The sequence below is a fragment of the Protopterus annectens genome, chromosome 4.part0, assembly GCF_019279795.1.
Source record: "Protopterus annectens isolate FY-2018-M chromosome 4.part0, PAN1.0, whole genome shotgun sequence".
Taxonomy (NCBI): Eukaryota; Metazoa; Chordata; order Ceratodontiformes; family Protopteridae; genus Protopterus; species Protopterus annectens.
The window spans coordinates 852997021-853024809 of NC_056733.1; the positions used below are offsets into that span (position 1 = coordinate 852997021).

Sequence of the window (27789 nt, forward strand, 5' to 3'; positions counted from 1 at the left end):
CTGTTTTATACCCCTGACGACCTGATGTCAGTCCTGGAGTGACAGCAACCAACGCAGAAATACTAAGTCTCTGGTATTCGGGCCGATTGAGGGCTACCTGCAGGCAGATAACCCAAGTGTGATGACTGCAACAGTGAATACACTCTAACATCTACATTTATGGTAAGTGTACACAACTGTACTTTCTAAGCATACTCCCTTCTTCAAGGACTCTGTGACTCCCTCCCCCTCCCCTCTGCCTCTCATGTCACCAGACAGGCTGGGAGGAAGACTTTCCCTCTTCCTAGAAAACTGGCAGACCATCACCTCAGATATATGGGTCCTGAAAAGTATTACCAGAGGGTACAGATTCTATTTCCAAGAAAAGCCAAAAAGGTCAGGTTGCCCAGACATCCCTGTGAATCACAGGACAGAAGCTATTCATCAGATCAGAAAGCTTTATGCCCAGGGTGCTGTAGAACCTGTACCAAAGGAACAGGCTAGAAAAGGATTTTACTCAAGACTGTTCCTGGTTCCCAGAAAAGAGGGCACCTGGTGCCCTATCCTAGACCTCTCCACACTTAGTCTGTCTCTCCTGGTTCCAAAATTCAAAATGCTGACTCTGCAAAAACTACAACCTATGCTGCTACCACAAGCCTGGTTAGTGATCCTAGATCTGAAGGATGCCTACCTGCATATCCCTATTAGAATGTCCTGCAGGAGTTACCCAAGATTCAGAGCAGGGTCCCAACACTTTAATTTCTCTGCTCTGCCCTTTGTCTTATCCAGTGCTCCCAGAATCTTTACCAAGTGCCTGGCTCCAGTCATTGCATTTTCCAGGCAGAAACCAAGGACAGACTCCTGCAGTACTCCTTTGTGCAGACCCTACTAACCTCACTGGGATTCACCATCAACCTTGAGAAGTCCCATCTACAGCCCACACAAAGGTTAACCTTCCTGGGCACCCTTCTAGACACCTCAGCACAAATGGCCTCCCCCTCCCAAGAAGCAGGCCTTTCTACAGTCTTACTTTGCCCAGCTGGCACACAAAACCCACCTTACTGCCAGATAAATCCTGCAAGGCCTGGGCTACATGGCCTCCTGCATCCTGCTGGTACCCCTTGCCAGACTGCACATGAGAAAATTGCAGTGGTACCTAAGGAACCTCTAGTGCCAACATTCTCGGTGACTGGAGCACCAGCTCCCCCTAATTCCTTGTTAAGGAAGGAGCTCCTATGGTGGGCAGAGGCTTGCACTCTGAACAAGGGCCTACCCTTTGTCCTTCAGCCACACGACCATACCACAACCACAGATGCCTCAGACGTTGCCTGGGGACCTTACAAAGGAACCCTGCAAACTCGGGCTTTTTGGGAACAGGAGGTTCAGGGTCTCCATATCAACATGAAAGAAATGCTAATCTTCCAAGAACACCTGTCACCAGGAGTACTCTTAATCAAGACAGACAACACTACTGTTATGTGTTACATCAACAAGCAAGGGGGCATGCATTCTTACCCCCTGTGTCGCTTTGCTATGAAAATCTGTCAGTCAGCCTCAAATCTGGGACTGCATCTGATACCACAATACCTTCCAGGGAAGCAAAACACACTGGCAGATCAATTAAAGAGAACTCCTGGACCCCCACAAGTGGCAGTTGCACACGGAAACCTTCCTAAAATCAGTCAAATCTGGGGGAAACCAGACTTGGACCTTTTTGCAAGCTACCAGAACCACCAACTGACCACATTCTGCTCGAGAGTTTCATCCAGAAGCTTGGAGGGTGGATGCCCAATCCTTCCACTGTGGCAGCCTGTTTGTGTACACTCCCCCCCCCCCTCCACTGCCTCTGATACCCAGAGTGCTTCTCAAGATCAGAGAGGAAGGACCAAGGGTTATACTCATCGCCCCAGACTGGCTGTGTCAGCACTGGTACCCCATGCTTCTCAGTCTGAGCAAACACACTCCCATCAGCCTACCCCCCACAGCAAACCTTCTCACATAACAGAGGGGGAAGCTACTGCACCGAGGCCTTGCCACACTCAAGTTAACCGCATGGCTGATTCCACAAAGGCGGATGACACCTCAGCAAACAAGTGTTAGACATTATTATGGAGGTCCATAGACCCAGCACCAGAAAATCATATTCCGCAAAATGGAAAAGGTTCACCTGCTGGTGCAACAGCAGAGGAGCATACAGTACCCATGCGCCTCTACCACTGGTTCTGGACTACCTGGCAGAGCTTCTAGAAAAGGGGCTGTCTTTCTCCTCTATCAAGACTCATGCCTCAGCTATCTCAACTTATGTCCAGGCGGAGCAGCCCTTGTTCTCTCAACTCTTAAACCAGTTACTCAGAGGTGTGGCTCACATCAGACCACCTAGAAGGCCATCTGCACCTGCCTGGGATCTGAACTTTGTCTTGGAAAAGTTGACTTTACCCCCTTTTTGAGCCAGCATCCTCATCGGATTTCAACTTGCTATTGATATTATTTTGACATTTTGAATTGTAATTTGTCTTGTTACTGTAACTGTGTCGTAGAGCTCATCTCCCTGGGCCTCCACTGAAAATGGGCTTTTCAAAGCCCAGTGGACTTCCCCAGTCATCAAACTATAATAAATAATAATAAATAAACTTGGAAAACTGCTTTCTTCCTAGCCATCACTTCTGCCAGGAGGTTATCTGAGCTCCCTTATGGCCACTGAGCCCTTCATCATTTTCCACATGGACAGGGTCTCTCTGAGAACCAACCCCTCCTTTATGCCTGAGGTGGTCTCTGATGTAACCCTCAACCAGACCATACACCTACCTACTTTTCTTTCCTAAACCTACCAATAAAGGAGAAAAAAATTCTGCATACCCTGGATGTACACAGACAATTGAGATTTTACTTTGACCGTTCCAAATCAGTCAGGAAATCTGACCAGCTACTGTTTTCGTTCGCCCCTGGGCCAGAGGGGAAACCCATTATAAAGCAGACCATTTCCAAATGGATCTCTCATTGCATACATTTCTGCTATGCCTTCCATGGAAAGAGTCCTCCCAAATCCATCAGATCTCATTCCACGAGAGCAGCCTCTACCTCCACTGCCTTCCTCAGGGGGGTTCCTACCAAGGATATTCTGGAGGCTGCTATAGGGACATCTTTCCACACTTTCACCAAGCACTACCAAATGGCTGCATTCTCCAAAACAAAGGTATGATTTGCATCTGCAGTCCTGCAGGGCATACTAGCATCCCCATAACCTATACAGCATGTCTCCACCCACTTCTTCAGCTTTGGGAATCTTCTCACAAATGATGACTGCAACAGTTAAACACAAAGAATATAGTACAGTTGTATACACTAACCATAAATGTAGATGTTTGAGTGTATTCACTGTTGCAGTCCTGATGTTCTTCGTGTTTCACTGTTATTACATTTGGGTTATCTGCTTGCAGGTAGCCTCAGTCGGCCTGATTAACAAAGTCTTGGGTCCTGCATCGGTTGCTGTCCCTTCTTCCATGACGCAAGGGGTATAAAACATGCAGCCAACACCTTTACATCAGTCTATCTTGCCATGCGGTGCCCGAAGCAGTTCACAAGTGCCGGTCAGCCAACTCCTTAAATTTTCATTTTTGAGTTTCAGAACCAAAGTCTTCAACTAAAGCTAAGTACCCCATTGGGGAAACTTTTTCTTGCTCCTTACCGATGTCAGTAAAAGTTAATAATTGCATTACTTGTGGAAAGCAAATACCTCATAAAGATTTTCATTCGTACTGTATTCCTTGCTTAGGCCCTGACCACGACGTACCTTGCTGTCGGTTTTGTGCTTTATTTAATCAGCGCACTATACGTCATCTGTATATTTTCGCCTCTAAATATTTCAGTTCTCGGTTTAATTATCCAGAAATGTCATCTGTTAGCCATCTGACTACGCAAAGATAAAGACAGAGACAGGTCGCCAAGGTCCAGAACTGCTGACGCTTCTCCTAAGCCAGTCACCAGTTTGCCGGTACTCAGGTGCTTTCGCAGCCCCTGATACCCGCTACTTCTGATTCGCAGGCCTCTACTGAGACCTATTCAGAGTCTGGTATGCCACGAGATGCTTCAACTTTGGAACCCGCAGATGTCTCTACCTTGAATGGGTCCGGAGCTGCTGTGCAGGCACCAGCTTCTGAGGGTGTATTCAGGCCTACGGATTTGCATATTAAACAGACGCCTCCTTCTTTACTTAAGCCTAAACCTCAATTCATGCCTAAAAATCCGATGCCCAGGTCACATGCTCAGGCCACTATGCCTAAAAAAGAAATAAGAATGGCTGAAGATCTAATAACTCTAATCAGGGGTAGCCAACCCCCCCCCCCTTCTAAGAGGGTAGCCAACCCCCCTCCCCCTTCTAAGAGGCCTAGGACGGAAGTTGATTATGAATCTTCTGATCAGGATTCTGTTTCTGATTCTTCTGATTATCTGGATTTGCCCTTATCTACTTGTGAAGAATCTGATGCAGAGGACTCCATTCCCTCTGCTTCCCCTCCTGAGGATTCTTCTTTTGGGGAAACCTTACATACTCTAAGGGAGCATTTCCACTGGGACAGCCAGGATTTTTCTGATTCAAAAAAGAGGCTTAGGGATTTTCCTTCTCCTACTTCAGCATATGCCTTTAGCTATTCCTCTTGTACTAGACATGGTTAATGATGCTTTTTCGGACTCTAGTTTGGTCCTTGATTCCCTTCCTCCTGCTCCCAGAAAATCTGATAGATACTACAGGGTCCCGGAGTCCCACAAGTTCCTTTTTAAAAATCCTATTGCAGATCCAGAGACTATTTCACAGGGGCCCAAGGGGCATTAAGGTTTCTACTGATAAAAATCCTACCCCTTCTGATAGAGACTGCAGGGCGCTGGATAGATGGGGTAAAAAGGTTTACACTTCTGCAACCTTGGCCATTAGGACTTTAAAACTGCCTGTTTCATATGTTAAAGTATCAGCAACATGTTGTTGGACTGCTTAAACAGAAAATGATGTTGATTCCTGACTCTGTGGAAAATAAAGAATTACAGGATTTAATGCATTCTGCTGAACAAGTTGGAAAACGTACTTTGCAATGTGGTTTTGATTCATTAGAGGCCTCTTGCAGGGCTGCTGTTACTGGGTCTGTGCTCAGAAGGCATGCTTGGCTTAAGGAGCAATCTTTGCCTGATCATATTAAAGCTAAATTGTTGGATGCTGCTTTAAATCAGGACCGCCTGTTTGGCAACAAGGCTGAGGAAGTTCTTTAAAAAGATGGAAGATGAAGCTAAATCTATGCAAACTGTTAAAGATTTTTTTACAAGTTCTGCCTCCTAGATTTAGGCACTGGCCCTCTAAGAATTGGTCCTTTCCAGCCCCTTCCAGGTCTTCTCAAGCCAAACCCAGACACAGCAAAAACCCCAGGTTTCAGTCCCAGGGGACACGCAAGTAAGCAGTGGGGGGGGGGGCCTCTGGGAGAAATAAGACCCCCCCCCCCCCATGGTAAACTGTCTCAATGACTTCCTATTAAAATTTCCAAACACTTATCAACTGACTGCCCCTTTGGGGGGGAAAGATTGCTCTTCATGCAAAGAATTGGGAACTCATTACCCAGGCAAAAGGGTTTTGAATATAGTGTCCCAGGGATAGAGATTTCACTTCCACACATTGCCAACACCAAGCGGGTGGCCGGACCTACCCCCAAATCAGTGGGCAGAGGCCCAAAAACAAGTACTTTCCTCTTCTGGTACCAGTTGAATAGCCCCCATGCTTGAGAGAGAGAAAAGGGACAAGATTTCTACTCGAGACTTTTCCTGGTACCCAGAAAAGACAATTCATGGTGTCCTATCCTGGACCTGTCTACTCTAAACACCTTTGTGGAGATTCCAAAATTCAAGATGCTGACTCTTCACCAATTACTTCATGTGCTAGGCAAAGATGCCTGGTTGGCAACACTAGATTTAAAAGAAGCATACCTGTACATCCCAATCAGAGAATCTTGCAGAAGATACCTATGCTTCAAAGCAGGCTACACGCACTATCAGTTCTCTGCACTGCCCTTTGGCTTATCTACTGCGCCAAGGGTATTCACAAAGTGCCTAGCTCCAGTTATTGCATTTTGCAGGCAAAGAAATATTCAAATATTCCCATACCTGGACGATTGTCTAATTCAGGCAGAAAGCCAGGACAAACTTTTGAATCATCTGGCCTTTGTAAAAAGGGTTCTAACTTGTCTGGGGTACACCATAAACTAAAAGAAATCACACCTGATACCCTGTCAACAAATATTCCTGGGAGCAAGCTTGAATACAACTTCCCAAATGGCTTACCTCACACCAAAAAAGCAAATTCATTTGACAACCTACTTCAAACAAGTGGTCACAAAAACCCTGCTATCTGCAAGACAAATACTGCAAGCCTTTGGGTTCATGGCCTCCTGCATTTTTCTAACTCCTTATGCAAGACTGCATAAGAGGAATCTACAGTAGTGTCTAAAAAGCCTATGGTGTCAACATTCTCAACCTAGAAACAATGATTCCTATCATACTTTGCCTACGCCTAGAGTTCCTTTGGTGGGCAGAGGCCTGCCACCAAAACAAGGGACTACCTTTCACACCGCCCCCTGCCGCCCAAACCCTAACAGATGCATCAGACTGTGCATGGGGGGCTCACCTGGCAGGGAAGTGCATTCAGGGCAAATGAAACCCAAGTCAAATGCACCTGCATATCAATCGAAAAGAAATGTTAGCTGTACGGAATGCTCAGACAGCCTTCAAGGACCACTTTCTTCCAGGACAACTAATGGTAAAGACCGACAACACCACTGTTATGTGGTACATAAGCTGGGGGGGGGGGGTACACATTCTTGCCCCCTCTGCAGACTAGCCTTGGCATTGTGGAACACAGCCTTGAGCTACCAAGTGCACGTACAAGCTCAATTCCTGCCAGGAAAATTAAGGCAGACGAACTAAGCAGAAACCTCATGGACCCACACGAGTGGAAACTGGAACAAAGGATTTTCAACATGTTGACAAGCAAATGGGGGTGCCCAGATATAGACCTGTTTGCCTCTCCCCAGAACTACCAATTGGACAAATTTTGCACAAGGACTCCCCACAAACGAGCCTGGAAAGTGGATGCTCTGTCCTTCAGCTGGATAAACCTATCAGTCTATGCCTTATCCCCCACTGCCTCTGCTCTCCAAAGTACTACTGAAGGTCAAACAGGACAAACCAAGGATGATTTTGATTGCTCCAGACTGGCAGCGCCAACAATGGTACCCCCTCCTACGCAGTGTGTCACGGTTGTCTCCATGGCACCTGCCTCAGACTCCTTCCCTGCTGTCTCAGCAGGAGAACCAGATTCTGCACACTCAGCTTCCAACACTGAATCTTGCAGCCTGGCTAATTACTTAATCTCTCCTTTACCATCCCTCAGCAAACCTGTGATGGATATCATCTTGGAGGCAAGGAGGCCTAGTACTAGGAAATCTTATGCTGAAAAATGGAAAAGATTATGTGCCTGGAACCATTCTCAAGGGATGAGCACAGCAGCACCCAATTTACCTCAGATTTTACAATACTTAACTGAGATGCTTCACAAGGGCATGTCTTTTTCCTCCATTTAAAATCCACGCCTCAGCCATTTCAGCTCATAACACAGAACCTCCCCTCTTCTCTAATCCACTGCTCTAGCAGTTCCTCAGAGGGGCCAAAAATTTGAGACCACCCAGGAGAGCTCCAACCCCAGTCTGGGACCTTAACTTTGTCTTGGAGAAACTCACTCTACCTCCTTTTGAGCCAGCTGCTACTGCAGACTTAAAATTTCTTTCTTGGAAAACAGCTTTCCTTTTAGCAATCACTTCAGCTAGAAGGGTATCTGAATTGCAGGCCCTTATGGCAGTGGAGCCTTCCATCATCTTTCATGTGGACAGGGTGTCCCTCTGGTTTTGTCAAGGGCAGATCATGCCTATTCAACCTGGTGGACTTCTTTGAGAAGGTCACCAAAGCAATGGATGAGGACAAAATTGTTCACACTGCCTACCTTGACCTGGCCAAGGCGTTTGATATAATACCTCACTCTGACATTGTTGACAAACTCAAGAGGTTAGGTACAAACCCATATGTCACCTGGTGGATAGCCAACTGGCTCACAGACAGGACTCAGGAAGTTATAATTGGTGAGTCCACCTCTACAAGGAGGCCAGCCACAAGTGGGATCCCTCTGGGATCAGTCCTTGGACTGCTCCTTTTTGTCATTTACTTCTCAGAAATCAAGGCCAATGTCAGTGGTCTCTGGCTGAGTAAATTTGCAGGTGATTGTAAATTAGGATCAGTCATTGAATCTCACACTGACACAAATGTTCTCCAGAAGGGACTGACGCAAACGACTGGTGTCAGAGCCATGGACTAAAATGAAATGCCAAGAAATGCATAGTATCCTTTGGGAAGTCATCCACCCTGGTAACTGTCATATTGACAACACACCCCTTAGAGTTAACCCAGTAGTCAGGGACTTGGGGACACACACAGATAGTAATCCAGCCTTTGACCATGTGTCTACAGTTGTGAGGAAATCATTCTGTGTTGAGCAACTTATAAACAAAGATATGACGTCCAAGGAATTTATTATTCCACTGTATTCAGCATTCATCAGACCTACCATTGAGTACAATGCCCCCTTTGGTATGTACCTAACCAGGCATATCCAACAATTGGAACGTCCACAGAGGTTCCTCAATAAAAGATTCCAGGGCATAAGTAAAATGTCCTATACAGCCTGCCTGAAGGTCCTATCCCTGTATTTTGTCTCCTACTGGCTTTTGAGGGGAGATCTATGTCTGGCATACAGGGCATTGTCAGACCCCACTCTAATGGACCTCCTGCATATCCAGAAAACAAACAGTACCAGAATTACCCATTGTAAAGACTTAAACCTTGCATGTGATATAAATAGGACCTGCTGGAGAGATAGGTATGTATCCCAGAGACTACCCTGTCTATGGAACAGGCTCCCCATCCATGTGAAGCAGAGTTCCTCCCTAACCCATTTCAAGTACAATTTGGATAACTGGATGGGAAACTGGAAATTCATCCCTGATTTGGCACCCATGTCTCTGATGGACATAGGTAACCTGTAAAGGTTCATCTCCCAGGCCCATGCTTACACGTATCAAAGGTATCAGAACTTGTCAGATTTGGGATGCATGGCTACGCTTAAAAAGGCCATTGTGGTCGTTAGGCTAGTAAACGCATATGAACCTATAATACTGTTGCATCCCTGTAAAGGCCATGAATGTCATCTTCCACATTCTGCAATTTAGTGTCTTATCAGCCTTAAGGGTTTTCACAAAATGCATGGCAGTCCTAACTGTTCACCTACAGTCATGTCACATTTATTCATTTCTGAAGTTGAATAACTTGCTGCTGGAGCTGATTAACATTTCAGGAAACTATCTTGGAGTAAAAAGGAGCAACATGCCCTAAAGTATATTTTGGTTAAATCTTTTTGCCATACAAAGTAGGTGTGTAAAGCAAGGTAATTTTTCAGAGGCCATTAAACTCTAGCTGTTGCCACAAAATTCAAGGATTCTTCCTTGGATACATAATTTTCAGTGATCTCTGGAACAGAGGTCTTTGGATGATTACATTTGCCTCATTCTAGACTATTGCAGGCCACTCAGTAATGGACAGTCCCAGATCACCTATGGAGATCTCCATTCCAGACCTTCTTGAAAGTGATACCTATTTCATATGTCTTTATCCTGAGCACTGCTACTCATTACAAGCACCACTCAGTCTAGGAAAGGTGCTCTCTCCCCTTTTTGTACGCCAAATGAAAGGTAAATGTTTGGAAACTAAAACAAATGATCTGAAATTCCAAATGCTGGCATCTTTTTAGCAAGGAGGTATACCCTCATTCAGTAGGACAACATGTTTGATTTATTACTGCAACAGACAAATGTCCAGTACTATCTGCAGTGAAACCATTTATTTGAGAATGACACTAGATAATGGGTTCTTGTTTTAGCATTCCACATCCCAGGCATATAAGTTTGTCTTGTAGATTGTCTTAGCAAAGACTCATCTTGTCATCAGTAGCCCCTTTCATCCAAAGTGGCCATTTAGATGTTTTGCTTATGAAGACCTTGAATTGTGAAACTGTTTGTTTCCCTAACATCTGCCAAGTATGAGAATAGGTTAGGTCCTTTTGGTCTACAGAAATTCTATTAAGCAGGAGTCGACAATTTACTTTTTTGCATCTGCTTACCAGTGCCCGGTATTTGTCATCACATCCAATCTCTCGTCTCCTTGGTAGTCTACACAAGTAGTTTCCCACTCTTCCTCTAATACAATATCATTTCCCTTCAGGGACTTCTCAGTAAAAGCATCTCCCGACACATCAATCAGGAGCCCCTTACATCTTCCAAAGGTCTCTCAGACTTGCAGCCTGGCTCCTGCAGTTCTTCTGGTAGCCAAGGCTTTTGTCTTTTCAGTGAAGCTGTTCAGAGCTTGCAGAATGTGCAGAAGCAGTCCATGCAAAACGTTCGACAACATATGGATTTTGTTTTTCCCACTATTTTAAAGACAACCATCTGTAAATTTCATGGAATAGTTAGCTGCATACCTCTTAACCTCTTAGAGAAAAAAATCTGGACAAAGCCATAAATAATGGGGGGATAAAGGCCCAAAAATAGGGGCAATTTTTAAATAGTGCTCTTACAGACTTAGAAAGTTGATAGAATATCAGGTTTTCTGAAGGGTAGGAAATCTGAAATTCAAATGGTCGTCAATATTTTCTGACTTCAGTCCTCAACAATTTGCCAGTGACTTGTCAGAAAGCCAAAATTTTATGAGGAAAAGACTAAAAATATGAGGCACAAATCTGGATATTCTGTGAAAATCTGGACAGTTTAGAGGTATGTTTGGCTGTTTCTGAGCTTATAGATTTGCAAGACCCTTTTTAAGGGTAATTTTTCGGTAGGAAGCACCACTCAAATCTCTATTTCCCACCAGGACTTTGCTTTTGTTTTGGAAGAACTCGCTTGTCATTCTTTATAACTTGCAAATTTCTGCTTAACTTATGTTGCTGTCTTGGAAGATATGTCACTGTAACCTAACCTTTACTTTTGCTTGGCACTTTTTCTGAACTTATGGTGCTTGGACTAACAAAACCTATCTGCTTTCCCACAAGTCCAGCTTCCTTGTGCACCAACCCTTCTTGTATTTCTAGTTTTTAGTTCAAAGTGTTAACCAGTCCTTCCAGTTATCATTTTTCTTTTTGGATCAGACCAATTATTTATTCTTTGTACCACACATGTTCCCTGCGAACTTTATTATACAGAATGGGTTATGAAGGGATCAGCAACCTTTTGTTTTCTGTCAGACCAGCTAAATGCATAGCTTTCTGTTACAATAAGAATGGAAAATCCCTAGGATTGACTTTGAAAGCTCACTGCAGAAGGGAATTTTTGCCACTGTTACCTTATTGAATACTATGTCTGTAGATGATATTCATCTGGCCATATCTTCCTCTGCATTATATACTTTTGGTAAGCATTATAAATTAGGTAGTATTTCCCAGTTATAAAAAGTATAATGCCAGAATCTAAAACCCTTTAAGCTGTCCTGAGGAATTGCTTAAGGCTCTCTTTTCAGCATCTTGCCACCAAAGCAGTTCAGAACTTCACACAGTTTTGTTTTACTCCTCAAAACCTTGGATCTATGAGATGACACACTAGTAGCAGGAATGGTCTCTCTCTCTCTTTCTAGCCAACCGCCCCCACCACCTGATCCCCTGCCATCCTACTATTTCAGAATGGTATGAACTGTAGTTTCTTGTAGTGGTAGACCTTGTATACAGGGGTCTGTGATTCTAAGGAATCTTCTGTTGGGGTTTAACAACTGGAATGTGGGAAAAATGGAAGTAATGGCACAGATCAGATGGCTTCTGGTGTAGCTAAAAAGTGTCACAATGTTATTTGAAAGGACATTGCTCATCTGACAGAGTACTTTGGGGAAAAAAGGCACTTCAGTATTGAGCTGATGTTCAAAACACTGTAAAAGTCCTTTCAGTGTTCTGCTGCCAGAGGGTCATCTCACAGATCTGATGATTTAACATCAGAAACCCTTTGTGGTGACTATGCAACTGGTTTCTTCCTCTCATCCATTTTAATTGAGCAGTTTTTTTCACTCTGAAGCTATGTCCTTGGTGTGGTGAATGTAGCAGTGTCCTTAAGCACATCTAGTCCTTCAGCCCAGTAGTGGTTTTCTCCCACTTGCACCGTTCTGATGACAAGTTCCTTGAGTTGGTGCCTAAAGAAAAACCTTCTAAATGCCCTTTGGGGCATTTGGAAAAGGAGGAGTGTGAAGCATTGCTATAAGTTCGTGATTCAGCTCAGCTGTGCTCATATATTTGTGGGGGAAACTCATGCCTAACTCACTACCAGGACAGTGGCATTAACTGAAAGTTCCTCATGAAATGGTCAGTGGTAGGGTCCCACGTGCAGCCCCAGGTGTTTGAAGCACTGTCAAAAGACATAAAGAAATGGAAGGTAAGCTTGAGAATAGCCCATTTCTGAAATTACCTTCATGTGTCCACTTACCCTGAGCCCGTATTTGGCTTTTTTGCTGCTCCCAGGACCTTTCCAGATTGCTGTACTACCAGCAACCCAGTCAGCACATAAGCTTCAATGGTATGGGAAACGGACATTCCTGTAATGGGCGAGAGCCCTATGACCCAATTTGTTCATACCTGAGAATTTTTCACTTGGCCCTTTCAGATGGTAGGGATGGAGACAGCTTGGTGGGTTTTTTTTTTGGGGGGGGGGGCCTACCCCCTCCCCTCTCCGACTTCTCCGAACTCCACCATTGTTGTCCCTCATGCCTTGACACACAGGTTCTCCTTGACTACCAGTGCAAAATACGCTGTGACAGCATGGAGTGTGCAAGCTGGTGAGGTGTATCTGTGTTGGAGCAGGACTGCACACATGAGGAGCATGGCCTGATACCACAGAATGTAACACAAGCTACTCATATACATTTGGTAGGCACACCATGGAGCAGTGGATCCCTGTTTCGCTTCTGACTAATACTTGCCTGACCCCAGTCATGTCCACTGTGCACGTTTGCCTGTCCTGGTGCTGGGGGGGAGGCAAAAGATTGCACCCTCCCCCCTCGGTTTCCACTTAAGATGTCTAGGGACCTGGAGACCATCATCTCCAGTACAGATAAGTATATAAACTCTTCACCACTTTTCAGATTCCACCTCCCACCCTCTAGGAAAACCCATTATATCCCATTATTCAGAAAAATGTTGAGGCTGAGAAAAGTCGTGTATAGACTGCTGTATGACCCCCATCCCATGACTCCCACCCCTGAGGTACCTTAGTAAGTGTCTGGGGTGCAAGTAGAAAGAATTTAAGGGTCATCCCCTGTGGAGCTACTCATGAAGAATGCTATATATGTGGCCTGGAAGAATCTGGACTCTACTTTTCTGGCCTCAGAGAAAGTGGATAATGTCTATAAATCCCCTGGCTGAGTGGAGTGAGATGTGACAAAGAATCCGGCTTGTCTCTTGTTTGATATTCTTAGTTCAGCATAGAGTCCAAAGACCACAGCACTTTGTCACTAACCAAATAGTTTGCTATATAAACTTGCCACATTGTTTACATGACTAATTTTATTTTATTCTACCAGTTGGTTTTAAATATCATTTTAAATCAGTTGTAATTTAAGTGTGTATTTTGTTTCCAGAATCATACATACATTTTTTTATTTTTATTTTTTTCTGGTTCTTTTTTCCACTTTATTCAAAATGATGTGTAATAACAATACTAACTAATTATACAATTATATATATTTTTATAGATAGTTTTTAGGGTTCTTGTACACAGACCTGAAGAAGTCTAGAAGGACGAAAGCAATCTTTGTTAACAATAGGTTATGAAAATAGAAATTGATTTTTATATGCAAAATGTATATATTTATATGAACTAAGGCTGATATATTTCCAGCCATGTAGTATATTGTCTTAGATAAAATCACAGACTTGATTATCTACTTAATAATCTGGTTAAATAAGAGGTACCACATCATTATAAATTTTATTTAAAGTACATAAGGGTTGTAATATTATTATGACAGCTACTAAGTAGGGCAGGACCAGCTTAAATGTCACACTGATGGGGGAAGGGATGTGAATTTAACATGTGTACCAATAACACTTTGTTTTACAGCACAATAAACCACTCCCATGCCTGATAAAAAGTTATATATATATATATATATATATATATATATATATATATATATATATATATATATTTAGAAAGCTTGTGAGGAAATTATTAATCTATTTTTGTTTTACTCGGACCGCTTGTCTGTGTACTAAATAAAGGATTTTCGACTGGAAACAGACTGCTGCCTTGCTTGGATTACTTTTGAATACTTAGTAATGCTGTACAATTTATATATTTTTTATTATTATTTTTTGTTTTGTTTTGACTTAAGACTAGTTTAAGTTCACTACTTCTACTACTATTGTCTGATCTGATTAATATACAGTGATTAACTAGAGATATACTGACTGAAAATCTTCCACACAGAGAAGTTTCTTACACTGTTTTGTAACCAAATAGTTTAAAATATCTTGGTTAAAGTGGATAAGAGTGTGTCCTTGTCTGTCACATATTGGGAATTATAGCCTTCAGCTTTTCAGCTCATCTGCTGGGAATCTAGTCCTCCCAGTGACTCGGGCATTAATGAAACTTTCCTTTCCCTGACTCTTTGCTCAGAGTAAGTTATCAAAACTCTTTATCTTTTGCATCCATCATGGACTTGCATGAGGCTTGCTGTAATTCGGACTCTGCTGATGCTGTGGCTAGGGCTGTAGTCTCAGGCACATTCCTATACAGAATTTAGGCGGTCATCCTGGATGCTTCTTTCAACAGAGGGATTTTATTTGGTCAACATTCTGAGAAGCTGACTGATATGGAAGAGGAAGTAGGTAGGCCATGCCTCAGGATAACATATAGGAACCCCTTTACCTCTTCTAAGCTTAAACAGCCACTCCAAGAATACGCTTCATTACAGACCAGTGAATGTTGTCAAGTGCCTCGTGGTCTTGTCTACAAAAGTGCCAGACAAGTCCCCCTAAATCAACTGCTGACCAAGATGTCCCAAACCTCACTGTAGTCAAGGGCTGCTCCTGAACTGTTCTAAGTATTAAAAAAACACCACCAAGACCAGCGGCTTCTGTGCATGGGCAGATATCAGTGGCCATATTTTCAAGGTCTTGTGCTCTTCCCCAGTAAAAAAAAAAAAAAAAAAAAAAGAGACTATAATAAGATACTTGGCTTTTTGTGTAGGCCAAGCCTCTGCTGCTCAAAAGCACCACATAGCCTCTTAACTGAGGGCAGGGGTTGTACTCTTGGCTATTTCTGGTTCTAAAAGGTATGGAAGAATTTCCTTCCAATTCCAGACATTATCACATCATTGAGCTCATCTAGTAGGTTTATAGGTACTTACTAACCTATTAATCTGCAAGGGTCTTAAGATGCCTAGCCTTACGTTATTGTGGTAGGTTTTAGCCCTTATGTTTTGTGTACAAAGTATCCTGAGAAGGGCAAAACAAAGTGCTGGAGCATTTACTTGTTGCCCCTGTCTGAGGGACACTGGTGCTAAACCAGGGGTAAATTTGCAGTTTCCCAGAAATGAATTTACTGTGTCAAGTTTCAGATGACAGTTGTTCCCTGCTGCTAAAAGGTACCTGAATAAGTGATCACAGTAGGTGCCTTTGATTACATTGTCTGGGGTCTACATGTGCGATTCCTTCATTTCACTCTTGGTGGATGTCACTTTCAGTATGAAATGTTGCCTGTTAGATTTTCCACTTTGCACAATATTTACTAAGCTGTTGTTTTTGGTGGCTGAAGCCTTACAGAAGGACAACCATATGATCCTTTACCTGGGCAGCCACCAGGCTGACTCATTCTGTCTCAGGCTGTTGGCCTCAGTGCATTGTTTGTCTCTGGCCCTTTGCCTTATTACTGCCTGTCCTTTTTTCATTCTTTCCCATTAGCAGATGTTCTTCATTCCACATTGCTGCAGTCCTAACCATTGGGTAGTCCGCTGTCCAGTCGGCCCGAATACCAAAGTATATGGCTGACGTCGGTCAAGGCGCATTAGACTGATGTCAGGACGTCAGGGTACTAATGCGCATGACCGACGTCATATCCTCAGTCTTTTTTGCCGCATGGTCTGATGCAGAAGCAGTTTTGCGAGTGCAGGTTGGCGTTCTGAAATTTTCTGAAGTCGGAGTTTCAGACCGAATCAAAGTTGGCTAAGTACCCCGTTGGGGAACATTTTGGTTTTTTCTTGCCTCAGTATTTAAACGGATGTCAGAAAAAGTGAATAACTGTATTTCTTGTGGGAAACAGATACCTCATAGGGATTATCATACTTTGTGTATACCTTGCTTAGGGCCTGAGCACGACGTTGTTGGATGCCGCTCTTGTGCTAGATTTAACAAACGCACTATTAAGAGAAGGTTAGACTGTGCCAGGTTAGTGTTTGGGAAGCGTTGTAACTATAAAATGCCGTCGGATGCTCCGACGCCCGCTTCGTCCAAAAAGCGCAAGGACAAGGCAGCTAAGCCTAGAGTTGAAGAACCGGCAGTCCCGGACGTCGGTTCTTTAGAAGGCTCAGTGGAGCCACAGGTTTTGCCAGGAGTTTCTTTGGAGTCTCAGGCAGAGACTTTACTGTTGAAGGATGTGCCCTCTCAGGAGGTAGGCCAGGCTGAGGGGGCTTCTCAGGTAGCTGTTCTTCCCTCTATTCCTAAGGTCGTTAGAGCCTCTCCTTCTGTTTCCAAGACTTCTTTGAGGGGTAGGCCAAGTTTAGCTTCAGTGGGGGCTTCTCCTAGCACTTCAGGTTCTGTGCCTAAGAAACATATGCTTAAAATGGCAGAGGATTTGATTACTATGATTAGAGGTTCTATGCCCCCTCCTGATAAGAGGCCTAGGGTGGAGCCTGAGTTTGAGAGTTTTGAACAGTGTTCTGAGGCTTCTGAGTCTTCGGTTGAAGACGTGCAGGAGTATCCTCCTTATTCTGATTCTGATGTGGATGATTCCACTCCTTCGGCTTCTCCTCCTGAGGATTTCTCATTTTCAGAGACTCTGCATTCCATGAGGGAGCATTTTAAATGGGAAGGCCAAGATTTCTCTGATTCCAGGAAGAGGCTTAGGGAATTCTTGTTTTACCCCAGCATAGGCCCTTAGCTATACCTCCTGTGTTGAATGTGGTGGAAGATGTTTTTGCAGAGGCTTCCTGAACCCTGATCCTTTCCCTCCTGCCCCTGGTAAACCTGATAGGTACTATAGGCTGCCTGAAGCTCATAAGTATCTTTTTAAGAGTCCTAGGGCAGACCCGAAACTGTTTCTCAGGGGCCTAAAGGTGTTAAGGCCTCTGTTGTTAAAAATCCTGTTCCCACTGATAAAGAGGCAAGGGCTTTGGATAGATGGGGAAAGAAAGTGTATACTTCTTCCACTTTAGCCATGAGGGCGTTGAATTGTCAGTTTCACATGCTAAAATATCAAAATTATCTCCTTACACAATTGAAATCTAAGGTGGATGCTCTGGCGGAAGGTATTGAATGTAAAGAGTTGCATGATTTAGTTCATGTGTCTGAACAAGTGGGTAAGCATTCTTTGCAATGTGGTTTTGATGCTGTGCAGGCCTCCTCGAGGGTGGCTGCCACTAGTTCTGTTCTTCGCAGGCACGCCTGGTTGAGGGATCAGAATTTAGCTGAGCATGTTAAGACAAGGATTTTAGATGCTCCTTTACAGTCTGATGTGTTGTTTGGTTCGCCTGTGGAAGCAGTTTTAAAGAAAATGGAGGACAAGGCTAAGTCTATGCAGACTGTTAAAGATTTTTTGCAGGTGCAACCTCCAAAGTTTAGCAGAAATTGGCCTACTAAGGGATGGACATATCCTGCTTATGATTCCCAGTCTAGGGGTAGGTCTAGACGGGGTAGGGGCAGAGCTCAAGGTTCTTTTAGGCCTAGAACAGGGAGTTCTCCTGCTCAGACTTCTGGTGAGGGCAGGGGTCAGTCCTTTCAGAACAGACCCAATGACCTGCCTTTTCAGCTGCCAGTACATTCTCGTCTGGCAGCTCCTTTGGGAGGAAGGCTGTCTCTTTTCAAAGAAAATTGGGATTTAATTACTCAAGACAGATGGGTTTTGGATATCATTCACCACGGTTACAGGTTTTATTTCCATACCTTGCCCCTTTCAAAGGCATGCCAGACGTTCCTCCTCCACAAAGAAAAGAGGCTCACAAGCAAATTTCTCTGTTACTCCAAATAGGGGCCATTCAGCCAGTCCCTGTACCAGAAAGAGGCCTAGGATTTTATTCTCGCCTGTTCCTAGTACCAAAGAAGGGGAACACGTGGAGACCAATTTTGGATTTATCTATCCTCAACACTTATCTGGACATTCCCAAGTTCAAAATGTTGACGTTACAACAGCTTTTACCTCTGCTGGGCAAAGATCACTGGATGGTAACTTTAGATCTCAAGGAAGCTTACCTTCATGTGCCTATAAGACTAAGTTGCAGAAAGTATCTGCGTTTTCGAGCTGGAAATTCTCATTATCAGTTCTCTGCATTGCCCTTTGGCTTATCTACTGCGCCCAGAGTATTCACAAAGGTTCTGGCTCCAGTGATAGCTTACTTCAGGCTAAAAGGAATTCAAATCTATCCTTACTTGGACGACTGCCTGATTCTGGCTCAAGAAAAGGAAGATCTTCTACAGCATTTGGAATATGTCATAGCAGTGCTAAGATGCCTAGGGTATTCTGTGAACGAAATAAAGTCCAGTCTAGTACCCTCTCAAGACATGTGCTTTCTGGGTGTGAGACTGAATACAGCAGCCCAGATGGCCTTTTTAACCCCGGACAAACAAAAGAATCTTTCCAGTTATTTCCACCAACTATCTCTTCAGTCCGGGCTGACTGCAAGGACAGTCCTTCAAGCCTTAGGGTTCATGGCATCTTGTATTCTGGTGCTTCCCAATGCCAAACTGCATATGAGGAAGCTGCAATGGTATCTCAAAAATGTATGGACACAGCACTGCCAGGATTTGGACACTGTCATTCAAATAATACCTTGCATCCAAAAAGAATTTTTGTGGTGGGCTCAGGAATGTCACCTAAACAAGGGACTCTCTGTGACCCGGCCAGAGGCGAGTCAGATTTTAACGACAGATGCCTCGGACATTGCTTGGGGAGCTCATCTAAATGGAAAGTGGATACAAGACAAGTGGCCTGCCAGACTACTGCATCTACATATCAACATGAAGGAGATGTTAGCAGTCCAGTTTGCATTAATGGCTTTCAAGGAGTTGCTGCTTCCGGGGCAGGTGTTGATTCTAACAGACAACACAACTGTCATGTGGTACATCAACAAACAAGGGGGAACACATTCTTATCCTCTATGCAGGCAAGCAATGATTTTATGGGAGACTGCGCTCAGCTTGCAACTAACTCTTCAGGCAAGGTTTCTGCCGGAGCACAGAACTCCTTAGCAGATGTGTTAAGCAGACAAATCATGGATCCCCACGAGTGGAAACTGGATCTTCATGTATTTCAGAAATTGACAATGTCATGGGGAACTCCAGACATAGATCTGTTCGCTTCTCCACTAAACCACCAGCTGCCAAAGTTTTGCACAAAGGGTTTCATCACACAGCTTGGAAAGTGGATGCTCTTTCTTTCAGTTGGAAAAATCTTCATGTGTATGCCTTTCCACCTCTGCCTCTTCTCCCAAAGGTGCTCCTAAAGGTCAGACAAGACAAGCCAAGGATGATTTTAATAGCTCCAGATTGGCCTCGGCAACACTGGTACCCACTACTAAGGAGTCTGGTAAGGAAGCCTCCATGGCCTTTACCTTTGATTCCCCACCTGTTATCTCAGAAGGACGGTCACCTGCTCAATGTCAAACTTCACTCTCTTCATCTAACAGCCTGGCATATTCTGTTTTGAAACACAGCAGGTCTCAACTTCCTCAACAAGTTTTAAATGTAATTATGGAAGCCAGAAGACCTAGTACAAGGAAAGTGTACGCAGAAAAATGGAAGAGATTTTTATTTTGGAGTGCAGCAAAGAATTTGGAGATTTCTGAGCCTAATTTGAGTGTGGCTCTTCAATATCTTACTGAGTTATTGGACAAAGGTTTGTCCTTCTCTTCCATTAAGATTCATGCTGCAGCAATTTCAGCTCACTATGATTGTGACCCACCATTGTTTTCGCATCCTTTGTTCAAGCAGTTTCTTAGAGGGGCAAAGAATATAAGACCCCACATAGAGCTCCTACTCCTGCTTGGGATCTCAATTTTGTGTTGGAAAAACTTACTCTACAACCTTTTGAGCCTGCGGCTACTGCTGAATTGAAATGCTTGTCATGGAAGACTGCTTTTTTGTTGGCTATTACTTCTGCAAGAAGGGTTTCTGAGTTGCAGGCCCTTATGGCAGTAGAGCCCTTTCTGATTTTCCATAAGGATAGGGTATCATTACGTACTAATCCTTCCTTTATGCCTAAGGTGGTTTCTAGTGTGGCTTTAAACCAAACTATTCATTTGCCTACTTTCTATGCAGATCCCCAAAATAAGGGAGAAAAGATTTTGCACACTTTGGATGTACATAGGCAGTTATGTTATTATTTAAGCAGGACTAAGGATTTCAGGCAGTCTCAGCAGTTGTTTGTTTCTTTTGCTTTGAGTTCTCAGGGCAAGCCTGTGTCTAAGCAAACTATTTCTAAGTGGATTGGGTTTTGCATTTCATTTTGTTATTCCCATCATGGCAAGGAGATTCCAGCTGGGATTAGGCCTCATTCCACTAGGGCTACTGCCACTTCTACAGCATTTCTAAGGGGTGGCAACTAAGGATATTTTGGAGGCAGCTACTTGGAGTTCAGTGCATACTTTCTCTAAGCATTACCACCTTCCTCTCTACTCTAAATCTAGGGCTGGTTTTGCCACAGCTATTTTGCAAGGCATGTTGACAGCTCCTGCTTCCTTATGATTTGCCAGCCTCCCTTACCTCTGCTTTGGGATTCTACCCAATGGTTAGGACTGCAGCAATGTGGAATGAAGAACATAGTACAGTTTTGTACCTACCATAAATGTAGATGTTCGAGGATCCACATTGCTGCAGTCCAGTTTACCCTCCCTCCTTCCCCTCTGTGTTTAGGGGTGGTGGTGTGGGTTAGGCTATATTCTTGTAAATTTGTATATATTGTATATATGTTTGGTGCAGGGTTTTTTGGTGTTTTTGGTTTAGGCCTTGTCTTTTTAGGGTCTTCTGACATCTGGGGCAAGAAAAGACTGAGGATATGACGTCGGTCATGCGCATTAGTACCCTGACGTCCTGACATCAGTCTAATGCGCCTTGACCGACGTCAGCCATATACTTTGGTATTCGGGCCGACTGGACAGCGGACTACCCAATAGTTAGGACTGCAGCAATGTGGATCCTCGAACATCTACATTTATGGTAGGTACAAAACTGTACTTTGTACCAATTGCCCATTTTAAAAGAGCCCCAACGTGGCTTCCTCCATGCTGTTTTAAAAGAAGAAGAGCATGGCTCCTTCCACTCCAGCCATTTAGCAGTCACTGTCACAATACCTGTACAAGCAAATATTCATATTTTGCAATGTGTTTTAAATAGCACCATGTCTGTACACGTAATTGATATCACCTGTAATTATGCACCTTGAGCAGGTGTTAGCCAAGCTGACTGTTTCTTTTTGATATGTAGTGTAGTGTTTTTGTGTATAAAATGCACTTAAGTATCTAATTACTAATGGCTTGACTAGCATGATACAATCTGTATGTAATAAAAAAAAAAAAAAAAAAAAAAAAAAACTGAAAACTGTTCTGGCTGTTCGGAAATACTAAGCAGAGAACACACCTTCAATTAAATAACAAATAATGTTAATTATGATCAGAAAAGCTGTGATGCAATGTTGAGTGCACTACTTTGGTCCCTTATCAATGCAAGTTTTTATTTAACTTTTAATTTTTTCTTTTTCTATACAAAAGAATTATTAATCTTTCATTGGTCAAAGAATAGTTTAGCTTGAATATCTTGAGTATAGTCTAACTGGTTTTTAACAAATGACTACATGTTTTATGTATTTGTTATCATTTTTCACTGTTTGTGGGTTTTGAATGAATTGTGTTAGACAAATGCACATTGAAAGAAGCGGTCCAAAAAGAAAATTTGACCTACCAGTGAACTTTGAATTCACGATGTACATTAGTTTGAAAGTGTTTGTTGTACTGTTATGAAGAAGGCTTTGTTGAGACAAAAGCGCTTAACTTTTATTAAATGTTATGTTCTCTTCCTTGGTGTTTTCCAGTGCCCACTACAGCTTTTTTTTTTTTTTTTTTTTTTTCTGAGACACCTCAGTATTGTTTTGGTTCACAATCTGTTTGTACGTGTTTTGTTACATTAATTGTAGCTTTCACTGTTCCCCAGCTATTTAAATTATCTTTGTACATGTATTTTAGACTTTTGCAGCTGAGAACCCAGTCTGGATTAACATGTCATCTTTAGTGTTGTTTTTTTTTTTTTTTTTTTGCCCTGCAAATGTTCACTTCAAACAAGTGCTTCACAGCCTGGCATCTGTCTAGGCTTATAGTATAAGAATGTTGAGAGATGAGTACTCCACCTGGGATTGAGTTTTTTTTTTTCTTTGCTTATTCTGATATTTTGTTTGGTGTCTGTATTTAGCCAACATTCAGGAATGTACTTCCAGACACTGAGGTGTGGGAAATGTTCATACTTGTGAAGGTTATAACCACAAGATTCCAAATAAAGATTTTCACTTCCACTGTGCTTTTAGGCTTGCCCCAGAGCACAGTATCTGTTAGGGTTTTACCTAAAGATCTTTTAAGAAGTCAAGAAGCCCTTCAGTTATATCAGGCCAAATGGAGGCTTGTGGCTTTGCAAAGTGTTCGTCTGCGCCTGTGAGATCTCAGCAGCAGTGCACATGTCCACTCTAAAAAGAACAAAAAAAAAACACACCTACAAGGAGAAAGAAAGGGAGGCCATGGAACTTTCAAGTCCAGTGGAGACTCTCTGTTAAAAAATCTCTTTAAAATATTTAAATGACGTTTACATTGAGTTCAATACCAAGAACAAACATTTCAAAATAGAAGAGCAAATATGGGTAAATAGCAATGTTAAGTACAAAGAAATGTAATAGACTCTTGGACCCAGATACACCAGCTCTGTAGCATCAATTGACTAGCCCTGAAACCTGATGCCTGCTACTACCAAGAGATCTGACATAGCCTCCTACAATGCAAGGTCAATCACTCCTGTGGCTCCTAGCACATCTCATCGGGCCAAAGACCGGGTCTTGTACTCCTCATCTGACCCCAATTCCTTGACATCTGCATTAGAATACCATTGGATTAATAAACAATGAAAGGGTGGAATTCCTATTTCACAGGAAGGCATCCATGCCTTAACATCAGAATCCTGGGAAGGTACCCCCTAGGGTTCCCAAATCCCAAGTGGCCACCCAGTCATCTAAAACCCTGATATCTGTACCCAAAGCAGTCTTTCTTTCCAGACAGCTGCTGCTGTCCACCGTATCCATAGCCAGACTGCCTCCCAGGGTTGGTTTAAACTGGTTCAGGGCCTGCAGTCAGATTAACAGCCATCTCTGTGTAGTGCCCCCCCCCCCACCTTGAAGAGCGAAGTGTTTCCTGTAACAAAAACAAATACTCCTGTAATCCTGAAGAGGAGCTGGATTACAAGTCATGGCTTTCCACCCCTCTAGGTTTGACCCAAGATAGTGAGGATCCTTTGGCCTCCGTGAGATCACTTCAGGTGGCAGTTTCAAGAGGCTGCTTTCTCTCAAATGAAATATTGGGACCTTCTAGATCTAGAATGAACCCCCCCCCCCCAAGCAAAAAAAATGGCTATTCCTGCAGTCCAGGCAATCCATTTTTTAAACAGCATACTTTGAGATGTCAAGTTGGAAATCTGTGACCCAACATATCAAAACAGACAGCGCCATATTTGTCTGAAACATAAACAAGGGAGCACACAATTGTAGCAGCTATGTAGGCTAGCCATTCAAGCTGGGAAACTGGTTCTAGAGTACAGTTTCCTTCTAAAGGCTTCTGGCATACCACCGTAGAAGAACTCCATGACAAATTAGTTAGAGAACTTTAGCTAATCCACATAAGTGGATGCTGGAGAGGGACGCATTCTTAGGTCTCATGAACAGATAGGGTGTACCCAGGGATGGAACTCTTTGAGGAATAAGCAACTGATGAAATTCTGCACCATTGCTAAGTAGGAGAGAACAGAAATTATGCTCATTGCCCCATTGTGGCACAGACAGCAGTGGTTCTCTCTCCAGGTTTAGATGGTAAGGAGAAAATGTTACCAGTGGCTGAGCATGTGAACTTCCTGATGTTATGCAGGGGGTCCTTGGTATACCCCAAACTTTCCACACTCAGACTAGCAGACTGGAAGATATGACCCAGTTACTCTTAGTATCCATCATAATTTTCAGCATGTCCTCAGAAAAAAAGGTGGCCAAAAAGTCTTTTGAGTCCAAGGAAATCAAACCTAAGAAGGCTTGTTGGAAGTGGAAGGCCGGAAAACTAATGAAAATAAAAATAGTAGATGCAGTATGTTACTTTGCAGGACAGTTCTGGAAGCCATTTCGTATCATGTCTGCTAATGCGGGTAAACAGCATATATTTTATGTATGATGATGCAGGTATCTGCTTTTCTTGCTGCTTTAATAGTTGAGCTGCTGTTAGTTTGTTTTTGTGTGTGTGTGTGTGTGTGTGTGTGTGTGTATGTATGTATATATATATATATATATATATATATATATATATATATATGTATGTGTGTGTATGTGTGTATATATATATATATATATATATATATATATATTTCAAATATAGGTTTTAACATCTTGCTTGTGTATGTTTATTACCCAGTGATCATCACTTTTAAGAATGCAGTAGCAATTTTTAAGTTGGTATCAACATTTTAAAAGTAGTAGATTTTTGCAAAGTGACTGAAATCTGAATAATTTCCTTTCATAGGTGGCCTCTGCAACCTTTGCCTGGACAAAGTTAATAAAGAACATATTCTAGAGAGTGATGGGGTACAACTTGTCACAAACTGTTTATCAAGTCCAAATGAAGAGACTGTCCTATCAGCTATAACTACCTTAATGTATCTAATGACACCAGCATCCCATGAGCAGATCACCACTGTTCCTGTTGTGGAGTGCATGCTGCGGTTTTCCCTTTCCAGCAACAGCCGCCTTCGGAACTTGGCCATTGTTTTTCTTGAGGACTATTGTACACCTGAGCAAGTGGAGAATGCCAGAAACTTTACAAAGCACAGTGCTTTAGGCATACCTCTTCCAAAAGACTGAAAACATTACAAATATTCTTATTTTTATGGTCGTAAAAGCAAATCATTCTGCTTCAAAGAAACCAGGTGGTGATCACTGCAAAAATGGATCATCACCAGTAGGTTTCTATATCAACAGAAATACTGAAAAACTATTGGAAGTTTGCATAGGTATTGCATTAGTTAATCTTGTAGTCGAAATTGCAGGCTTCATTTATCTTTCTGTTGTCACAAACTTCTGAAGGATAATCAGTATTATGGACAGCCTGGTTCTGGACATTACACAGGTTACCATGGATATGAAGGTAGCAGCTTTTTCATTAGCTTAGTTAGTTCTTTCATTGTATAAAGTTATAAACTTCATGGGCCTTCTACAGTGGGTGACTGTTGATATTTGCTCATTTGTTACCCCCAGCTTGGCTGTACTTGTCTCATTTCTGTAAACAGGTACACTCTTGCCTTTTTTAAACTCCGCTTTGTTGTACAGTAAAAGTGTAACGGTGTCATAACATCAGTTAATACTACAAACACAATAATAAAACATAAAGGATAAGGGGCAGATGATCATACAAATGTATATCATATAAAAGTTTTGGAAGTGGGCTTTGAAAAACTTCTGCCAAAATGACTTTTTTCTAATGCTTTCTGTTAGAAAGCTGCTTTAGGCAAGGATAATACTAGAAGAATTATCTATCAGTATTTTTAGATCCGTGAGTGAGGGCAAATAGTGAGTTTTCCATCTATTAGGTGTACATTTTTATTAACAAAAACAGAAGATTTGAGTACTGGAATACTTGGAAGAACATGTGGACACTTTCCAACAGCAACAAAAAAATCAGACATTACTACAAGGCTGGGCTAAAGGATGTTACAAAAGTCTTGCCCCACTTGCTTAAACCCTTTAGATCTGGATATCCCCAGAATAAGTGAACACAAAGCCATGCATGAACATCTTCAGCAACTAGCCACATCATCCAGGTAGATTCTACTTAATTTAGCTTTTGTGCACAAATATTTAAACTGGCATTGCCATATGAAGAAGCTAAACCTGCATGACTGGGTTGCAAGCCTTGGGGCTAGGAGAATATCATCTTTATCTGTATCATCCTGCAGACTTTGTCCCCATGTTATCTTATATTTGTCTGACTTTCTCCCTAGGCATAATAAATTAAACTGAATGAATTTCCCCTCTATAATAGGAGTTTGCAAACAGCTGTGTGACCCACCTTGATCTGTCCTCCCTTATTTACTGTAAAAACTTTACTGGTTTCCAATTTAGCCCATCAAATTTGTATTCAAGCTTTGTTGATCTAGGGAGGGGTCATACTTTTTATTAACATCCTCTTATGCCACAGAGCACCCCTCAAAAGTCATCAGTTCCCAATAACACAACTTCATGTACAATTTTTTAAACTTCTTGAAATACCAGCTGTCCAGACTGTCCAACATTAAGGCTTGTCTACAGGGAGGATATTGTCTATCTACTTCATAACTTAAGTTGTTGCAAAATCCTCCCTATTGCTTTAATAAAAGCAGCCAAGATCTTGGAATATGGATGCAAATGAGATTCTTTTTTAAATTGTACCCGTCCAAAAATTTTTGGGTATCCTCATAGTAAATGCATCAAAAACCTGTACCAATCCACCTGCTTATTAAAATTAACAATCCTACCTAACTACTTTCAGCCTTGCAGCTAATGCATATAACTTCCAATCAAGAAGTCCCAAACCTCCTTGCATAGGAGGAAGCAGCAAGTAACTTAATCCAGGTTTTTCACCAGTCCAGATATAGTCCCTCAAACAGGAATTAATTCTCATTCTAATTAATAATGGAGTGGTAAAGGTAAAGCTTGTGAGGCATACAGACCCAGCAGTAATGCACATCAGGAGATAGCTTGAATTATTTGTACTGTATCCAGACAAGAGATGCTTCCAGCCCTGAATGTAACCTTTTTTTTTTTTTTTTTTACCAAAATGATATACGTGCACCCTAGTAACACTGATAGTCCCATCTGGAGTCCCAAATAAGTAATTATGTTGTTGCTGTTCAAAATGGGGAATTCCTTTTTCATTCCCAGAGGTGGGACATAATTAATTTTAACAACTTTAATTTTTCTGGTATTAATCTTCTGACCTTATAATTATCCAACGTTTTACAATTCTGTAACAAGTGTGATAAATCCTGGTGTAGATTAGTAAGGAAAACCAAGAGGCTGTCTGTGTGGAGTGAAAGTTTACAGGGTTCTCCCTTATGTGTGTGTAGAAAACTCTTAGCATTCGTGGTTGGACATCCGGGCAAGGAGAATTATGACTTGCCTGCTTGGCTTATTTGTGAGAGCCCTTTTATTCAGTCGAGCTTCAAATGGTTGTATT

At 42.5% G+C, this 27789-nt stretch overlaps 1 protein-coding gene across 4 annotated transcripts in view; it reads left to right on the forward strand.

Annotated features, from left to right (window-relative positions):
* The window catches only part of ARMC7 (armadillo repeat containing 7), a 268224-nt gene extending 241980 nt beyond the window's left edge, over positions 1-26244 (forward strand). For all 4 annotated transcript variants that reach the window (XM_044068812.1, XM_044068809.1, XM_044068810.1 and 1 more), the window contains one exon: positions 25102-26244. In XM_044068812.1, coding sequence (XP_043924747.1) covers positions 25102-25439 — 338 coding nt within the window. In that variant the 3' untranslated portion in view covers positions 25440-26244. The remainder of the gene's footprint in view (positions 1-25101) is intronic.
* Positions 26245-27789: the final 1545 nt, after the last annotated feature.